The sequence below is a fragment of the Diabrotica virgifera genome, chromosome 3 (genome assembly GCF_917563875.1).
Source record: "Diabrotica virgifera virgifera chromosome 3, PGI_DIABVI_V3a".
Lineage (NCBI taxonomy): Eukaryota > Metazoa > Arthropoda > Insecta > Coleoptera > Chrysomelidae > Diabrotica > Diabrotica virgifera.
In genome coordinates, this window is record NC_065445.1 from 46511803 (window position 1) to 46520876 (window position 9074).

At 31.9% G+C, this 9074-nt stretch overlaps 1 protein-coding gene across 1 annotated transcript; it reads left to right on the top strand.

Moving 5' to 3' along the window:
- Positions 1-582: 582 nt before the first annotated feature.
- On the top strand, positions 583-4478 carry LOC126881070 (zinc finger MYM-type protein 5-like). The gene is made up of 2 exons (XM_050645097.1): positions 583-1685; positions 3043-4478. Exons 1-2 carry the CDS (start codon positions 1436-1438, stop codon positions 3858-3860), a joined length of 1068 nt encoding a protein of 355 aa, XP_050501054.1. The 5' UTR covers positions 583-1435; the 3' UTR covers positions 3861-4478.
- Positions 4479-9074: the final 4596 nt, after the last annotated feature.

Below are 9074 nucleotides of genomic sequence, written 5' to 3' on the forward strand. Positions count from 1 at the left end.
ATGGGACTGCTAATCCCATGTACGACCAACAAAGGGTTAATTACAGAAAACTTTAAGTATGAAACAAACCTTGCGCCTGTACAGGCTGAACATAATTTTGTTTCACCTCTTGTAATCACTTTACAATAAAATGTCCTCTTTCTATAATATTGTCTTCAGTGGTTTCACCTCGTGTTTCACAACTCTTACTCGACTCTACTTGATTTTCTAAAAAAACAAAATATTTTAAGTCTCTTTTTCTAAAAATGCTTGTGGACAGCGTGTGGATATATTATTAAGTTTTTAAAACCTAATGAAAAAAAAAGGAATATTTTTAAGTGTGAAAATCTCTTACTGCCTAATTCAAGATATAAATCATCCACTTGGAGCAGAGTCATATTGTTTAGGACAACATAATTAGTTAATCCTTGGAACACTATAAACAAAAATGAAAATACATTTCAATAGATATAATAATCTCGAAAAGTTCTCATCATCCTCGCTAATTATTTCTTTTACTAACACCACTGTTTTAACTAACACAATAATTTAACCTTGTAAAGTTAGGCCGAATTTACTTCGTAATACTAAGGCGATTCAGTGCCGTATTTCCCATTACGCAAATTACGCCTAGGCGTAAGGCGGCAAAACTGGGGAGGCGGCAAAATTTCAAACAATTATCAGGAAAACTCTTAAACTGAAATTATATACGGGGCCATCACCCAAAATCTATTTTACGTATAATACAGCTAAAAATGAATGAATGTTTGGTAGGTTTCCAATGAAATCTAAAGTCTCCGCCCCGCCGTAACATGGTCGGGCAGAAGTACAATTGTTGGGAATGATTATTTTATCTGACTGTAACAAAAGGATACCGCTTATCTGCCGCGCGATTGCCGCAAAGAAGCCGCTTTAGATAAGAGCCGCGCTACTGATAGTAGTCAAAGGAAGTCGTAAGTGAACGTCTCGATTTTTCTAGTAAACTACTTAACTACTGGAAATTCCTAGAACATTCAGGAAACCCTGCCGGTAGGTATATAAAGCGAACAGTTACAGCTGTGTGCTGTGTGCTATCACCAGACAGTTGAAGATATGAGTGAGAGAGTGACTAGCAGACAGATTGGCTAGACAGAGTGGTTTTAGTAGTGAGATAGTGTTAAGTAAGTGTTATTAGTTATTATTTGTAAAGAAGTAGAAGAGTGAAGAGTATTGAGTATTAGAAATCTGTAAATATTAGTAGGTAAATAGTGCAAGTATTGTTATACTTATAAGTGGACTTGTTGAAATAAAGTAGTAGTTTAAAGTTTTAAAGTGAGTTGTTGGTTTATTGAAGAACGAAGAACCCACGGAAAATACGACGGGTAAAAGTCGTAACAATATTCAATATTGTTCATCCCAGTCAGTTAGTTTAAACTGTTTAAAGTGTCGAGTCCAGTGTCGCAAAATTTTCAACACTATGAGTGACGGCCGAAAACGATTAAGTGGAGCGCAATACAAGACGCTTGCTGAGGAAAAGCGGAGAAAACTTCATGCAGTTTTAGACAAAACAAAAAAATTAAACAACTATTTTTTAATTAAACCTACAACTACAACTTCCAAAGCGCAAACACATTATTCGGATTCGGAATCGGAGACTGTTACTGCTGTGTCTGCTGTACCTATACCACCAGATAATGCGGAAGCGATGGACACGGAGCCAAGTGAGAGTGAGTATCGATTATGTCATTATGTGAATAAATGTGTCTTTTAACTACATTGCTACTCTTTGACTCTTTGGGCATCTCTTTGGCTCTTTGGCATATTTTAAATTTTCATTTAAATGGAATGCCCTGATTCTGATTGCCCTGTATATTTTGGGCTGAAATGAAACATCATTTTCTCAATTTTCGACACTTATATGGTATCTTCGTTTCTTCGTACGTAACTGTTAATAATTGTTAGTCCTATCAAAAAAAAAATCATTGGGGGTAACTTTAAAACGGTAAACACAAATTTTAAATATAGTAATGAAACACAGACTTACTCACAATCATTTAATTATACTTTGACGACCGGTTTCGATCTCTACAATATACAGATCATCTTCAGGTCGGCGTTACAAGTAGTTAAATGCTACAATAAGAGAAAACTTGTGTTAGACCAGTGTCTGATTGAAGAGATGTTAATAGAAAGCCAAATTTAAAAAATTTTTTTATAAAATTTTTTGAAATAAAGGTTTGCAACTGTTGACATTTCAGAATATTGGTATATACAAAGTCAAACCTATGAGTAAAAATGCTCATAGGCATGTATGTGCAAATGGGTGCATACAGTTTGAATTTGTTGAGATTAAAATTTTTAACCATTAAAAAACAAAATAAAAATAAACTGACTTAAATATGCTTCCAAATTCAAAGTAGTAATATTTCATATAAATTTGGAAGCATATTTAAGTCAGTTTATGTTTATTTTGTTTTTTAATGGTTAAAAATTTTAATCTCAACAAATTCAAACTGTATGCACCCATTTGCACATACATGCCTATGAGCATTTTTACTCATAGGTTTGACTTTGTATATACCAATATTCTGAAATGTCAACAGTTGCAAACCTTTATTTCAAAAAATTTTATAAAAAAATTTTTTAAATTTGGCTTTCTATTAACATCTCTTCAATCAGACACTGGTCTAACACAAGTTTTCTCTTATTGTAGCATTTAACTACTTGTAACGCCGACCTGAAGATGATCTGTATATTGTAGAGATCGAAACCGGTCGTCAAAGTATAATTAAATGATTGTGAGTAAGTCTGTGTTTCATTACTATATTTAATATGGACTCACATATGCAACCCATTCAATATACAAATTTTAAAATTACCATCTCGTTTATGATATGGGGGAAAATAAAAAAATTACAATTTTGAAATGACTTCATAAATCCTTAATTAGTAGAGTTACAAAAAAATGTTTGATGTAAAATTTTATTTATGAAAGTTTTACAATATTATACCATCTTCGATGATCAAAATGCAAATTTTTAGTTTAGAGGCATATTTGCATATTCGCATATTTTATTGTTCTAGGGTCAGAATCTAAAATAGAAGCATCTGCATGTGCATCAGCTTCAGTAAATCCACAATGTTTACAAGCAGTTATCAGTAACGACCCTGCCGAATGGAAGGCCAACGATGCTACTATCGATTATTTGTTGTCCTTACCAAATGAAATATGCCAAAATACAGATGAGGATTTTTCACTAACAAAAACTGTTATTGGCAATAAGACATGGTATCTTACTAAGAACGTTTTCCGTCGGAAACTTGCCAATGAGGAAGAACAACCTCGTAGATACTTAATATATTCACCATCAAAGAAATCCCTGTTTTGCATTCCATGTCGTCTTTTCGGAGGAACCTCAAAAATGGCCACTGATGGCGTAAATGACTGGAGTAATGTAAATAAAATTTTGAATTTACATGAAAACTCCCACGAACACGCCAAATCCCAAGTAACCTTATTGCGGCGTCAACAAAAGCAAAACCAAATTGATTCATTGCTGTGTCAGCAAATAAGACTCGAAGAAGATTACTGGCGAAAAGTGTTAAAGCGGGTGGTTGCAGTGACTAAAAAATTGGCTTCCAGAGGTTTACCGTTTAGAGGAACAGTTGAAAAATTCGGCAATCCAAACAACGGAAACTTCATGATATGTCTGGAGCTCATAGCGGAATTTGATCCGTTTTTAGCCACGCATGTATCTCAGCACGGAAATCCGGGAAGTGGTAAAACTTCATACCTCTCATCTACAATATGTGAAGAATTTATCGACTTAATGTCGACTGAGGTTCTGAATCACATTATGTCCGAAATTGGAAAGTCAAAATACTATTCAATTATGAACTGAACAAAAGATATGAAGCATATGACAGTGTTTTCAAAAAATTTGGATTCTTTTACGTTATAAAAGAAAGTTCGCAAGAACAGTTAATCAAAAGTGCCAGGTACCTACAGGAATGTTATAAGGACGATCTGGAGAATGCGTTTCCAACAGAATGTTTGTATTTCTCGGAACTGTTAAAAGAAACAGACATAAAATACGAAAAATGCACTTTATCAAATATGCTCTCGCACATTCGACAATACAATTTGGAAGCAGTTTTCCCCAACGTTGAAATCGCCCTACGTATATTTGTTGCTATGGCTGTCACAGTTTGTTCGGCGGAGCGCTCATTTTCTACCCTCAAACGACGTATTTAAGATCAACAATGGAACAAGAGCGATTAAATGCATTGACAATTTTGACGATAGAATCTGATTTGACAACAAGCTTAGATTTTGATAATATTATAAACTCGTTTGCGGCTATGAAATCCCGGCGAAAACTAATATAATATTATTATAGTTCATATAGTGGTGAAAATAAATATTTAAATTTAAAATTCTGGTTTTATTGCTGTTTTTACCTAGCTAACCTAAGGGCGGCATTTTTTAACTGGCGTAGGGCGGAAAATTGGTAAATCCGGCACTGAGGCGATTTGGCGGTTTCTAAATGTAGGCGTAGCATTCTTTAAAGTAGATTAGCGGTAAGTGCAATATGCTAAGGTATATGGACGGCAACTGTAGCAGATACCCTCAAAACGCCATAGTATTTAACATTTACCGCCAAATGGCTTAGTATTTTAACTGAAATGTGTAGATACCGCTAACTAAATTGCAATTTTATTTAAAATATAATGCTTTTACAACTCCAAAGACTTTATAAATATATACTAAATACCCTATTCTACCTAAAAATACAAAAATCTCATTTTCGATAAAAAATCAGTTACCGCCTTTGGGCTTAGCACGGCAGTATACTGGAGGTCCGTTAAAAAAAACAGGAAGAGTCATGTCTACACAAAAAGAAGAAGAAGAAGTAGAAAAAAAAGGAGAAGTAGAAGAAGGAGAAGAAGAAGATCTATTTCCTCATTTATACAATTAATTTACCTTAACTTAATGAACTTAATATAACACAATTTAGAAGATTATTTTTATTATTTAAACTTTCTCACTTAAAATTATATATGTGTTACTAAAGATAATTAAGAAGGCAGCAGTAGTCACTAATATACAGGGTGGGCCAAAGAAAAAAGTCCATCTCGATATATAGCAGTACGTATTAGATTTTGAAATGCCGAAACAGGTCGATTTTTATTTTTATATTGCAATTTTTTGGCATATATTTCATACTAGTGACGTCATCTGAGCGTGATGACGTAATCGATGATTTTTTAAATGGGAATAGGGGTCGTGTGCTAGCTCATTTGAAAGGGTTTTCAATTCTCTATTCAGTAATATAACCATTAATATTATTATTTATTCACGGTGACCAAAAAACTAATTTTTGAATTAAATTAAGTGACTGAAAAAGAAGAATGCATGTAATTTATTTAACGCAAAATACATTGTACGGCTGTCAGAAAATAGAGAAAAATGTTTACTTTATAAATACAAATTTCTTTTCGCTTAAATGAAATCACAAACAGCCTCTCACCTACCTCTTGGCAGTTTGAACATTTAATTTAAGCGAAAAGCAATGTTTATTTGCCAAATAAACATTTCTTTTTCTATTTTCTGACAGGAGTAGAATGTATTTTGAGTTAAATAAATTACATACATTATCCTTTTTGCGTCAATTAATTTAATTCATAAATTATTTTTTTGGCCACCCTGTATAAATAATGATATTAATGTTTATATTACTGAATAGAGAATTGAACACACTTTCAAATGAGCTACCACACGACCTCTATTCCCATTTAAAAAAAATATCGATTACATCATCACGCCCAGATGGATGACGTCACTAGCATCAAATATATGCCAAAAGATTGTAATATAAAAATAAAAATCGATCTGTTTCATAATTTTCTTAAAATCTAATAACTACTGCCAAATATCGAGCAGGACTGTTTTTTTGCCCACTCTGTATTTAAACACATTAGCATTGTGAAGTTAAACAAAGTCTAGTTAGTCAGTCGAAAATAATTGTTCATTGTTTAGAAAGTTTAAAAGATAGGCATTATAAGAAATAAATATTCGTATTATTTACTTGAATGTATACTTGCAAGATGCACAATTTTAACATTAAGGGGATGGGTACATCGTTTCGGCTCTAATGCTATTTAAATGGGATTCATTTTTTCAAATCCTGAGAAAACCCATAAGTATTTTTGAAAAATTTAAACGCAGAATGAACTATATTACGTTCTTACCGAGGGCCGAAAGTCCATGAAAACTTCTGTAATGTTTATTTTAATAAGTTACAGGGGTGAAAAACTAAGAGAAAATGTAGTGTGATTTTTAATTTCAAATATCTCGTTCAAAAGAAACTTTTTATTTATTCTAAAGGACTTCTGGCCCTCGATAATAATTTAGTCATTCATTCAGCGTTTAAATTTTTTAAAAATATTTATTAGTTTTTTCAGGGTATAAAAAAAACCATGTCCGTGGTGATATTTTCCAAATCGAACATTCGCTATCTTTGTCATACAACGCACTGAGTCAAATAGAATATGATGACAAGACAGTGACAATTTTAAATATTTGACATAGCATCGGGAATATTTTGAGTTGTTGATTAAATAATATTGATAGTGTATTTGATAAATAATTGATTTAAGACGTGAACTTAATAAAAAGTTAATTGTTTGTTATCTATGGACGATCCAAGCAGATAATTGACCAGGATATATTTTGTGATCCAAGTATTTTGTTGTTAAAGATGTTCAAATTTGTAAGCGTTTCATAGTAACAACATATTATTAAAAATCACTTTAACAATTTTCCTCTTTTCTCGATTGAGTATTAGTTTTTGTTGTACAGTATATAAATTATTACAATCACTGAATACATCATTAGTGAAAAAATTATCATATTTATTACCTGAATTAATAATTTGCAATTATACAAATAACAGTTATCCAAGAACATTCAAAAGCCCCCTCTTTAAAGTTAATGATAGTAGTAATGTTTACTTATCCATACCACTGAGAATTCTACACGTAATTTGCCGTGTAAAGGCAGAAAAAGTAGGGATAGCCGTAAAATATTTGCAAAGTATGTACCGATGGCCTTAATAGAATAACCAGTTCGTCCCTGTTTTTACTTTTTCTAATTAATTCTTTGAAGCCTAATTAATTACTGTCTAGATTCTAAGGCTAAGAAACCATCAAAGTTTTTTTCTTAGCTATTTCGTTTCTTCTGTTTATTTGAATTTTTAATATTATAATACAACGGATATAGCTAGAAATTTCCTTTTTCTTAGCCTTCTATCGTCCATCTATGGACATAATATGTAAGCAACCTTCCAAAAACTCCTTCCGTCGATCTCTATGCTGAGGAATATACTTCCAATTTGTCATCTACCGTCTATTATATTTTTTTAAATAGAAATGTACCAAACAAAACATGTTATTTTTAAAATTGTCATCTGTTTCATTATTTACTTGAAATTTATTATCCAGTTTTAAAAAGCAGACACAATTTTAATTTAAGAAATCTACTAAATCAAGTCCCGCAGGGAGAAAAACATTATTCAATTCCCACTCAGTCTGAACTCACCAAAAACCAGGACATATTGACATACTGTTATTGTTAAAAATTGTTTTTATTACGGCTGGTAGTTGTCGATTAAAAAGAAACTAAACCAATAAAACTTTTATACGAAATAATACCAATAAAATGTGCCTTATCTTTCTTGTTGTTTATTATGTGAAAAGCGACTCGTCGATTTAAATTTTTTTGAAGGTAGATAAGATAGGCAACCATGATTTTTCTATCTGGTTTTCCCCCTAGAATTTATGGTAGGTACGTAGTCTGTTTTTTCCATACTTTTCCTGATCATCTAACTGATGTCTTAGTCTTATTACTTCTGTACTCCATACACCTTAGTAAGATGTTGATTTTAGCTGATATAATATTTTTCGTTTCGTATCCTGTATTTTCTAAGCAATTTCATTGTATAACCATCGTTTATTATGACTTGTCTGCTGTCTTGTATCTGCTACTGCAAATTACATACCAAAGAAGAACATGGATAGAAGGTTAGGTTAGGTTCAATATGATGGGCGCTTACTACCCTTCCACTCGGCCAAGGGGGTCTAGTGTGGCTCATCCCTAGGTTAAAATTGTTACTTCATCCCAGCCTTTTTAATTATTTTAATTTCTATTATGGCCTTAGTTGACACTTTTATAATGCTGAAATATATTGGCCCTTATCCTATCTAATACTATTCAGCTGAAAAACCTTAAATTCACACTATCTGTCCGTCCGACCTTTTCCTATTGAATTCGTATTCAGATTTAGTAGATCCTTGGAAGATCGAAGGCTCATAAAAGCCTTCGTAAAAGCCTTCAAATGTTTGATACCCGTTTGTTCATACATTTGTTACGTTTCATCTCTTTTACTTAAAAAATGTAAAAAATTTTTTTCAAATTTGAAGAAAAACAATTTCAATTTCACCTTTTATTGTGAAAATTGAAAAATAAAAGTTGTTTGGTTTTTTTACAACTCCTTTCATTTTAAACATACCGTATCCATTTAAAAACCATTTTAAAGAAAAATTGGAGGACTGTAAAATCACATTGATCACTTCAATTCAAAGTCTTTAGTTTTTAAAAGGTAAACGGTTAAATGGGTAACAAAGGTGATGCTCGCGCTATCAACCTAACTTAGTGATATCTCTGACAGCTATTATATTACAGAAATGAAAAATCAAATTTTTTTTCAAAAAAGCCCCTACATTTTTCTATTGAATAATTTTTTTTACGCGGAGAAAAAGGCAGATTTTTAAGAAAATTTTAAAATGCGTTCTATAATATGATTTTTTTTTTTTTTTTTCAAAAACCATGCATCTTAAGCCAGTTCAACTTTTGAAGAATAAAAATAACACTAAAATAAAAGGTATTGTAGAAAAAAAAACGATGTCTTTAAATTCTGGTGGATGCGGTGTATACTGCTCGTTTTTCTCATACTGCTCATAAAATTATGAGTAGGGGTACGGAATTTTCGCAAATAAAAAACATGAATTTCGCATTTATTTTTTTTTTAAAATTACACAATTTCGCATTTATTTCG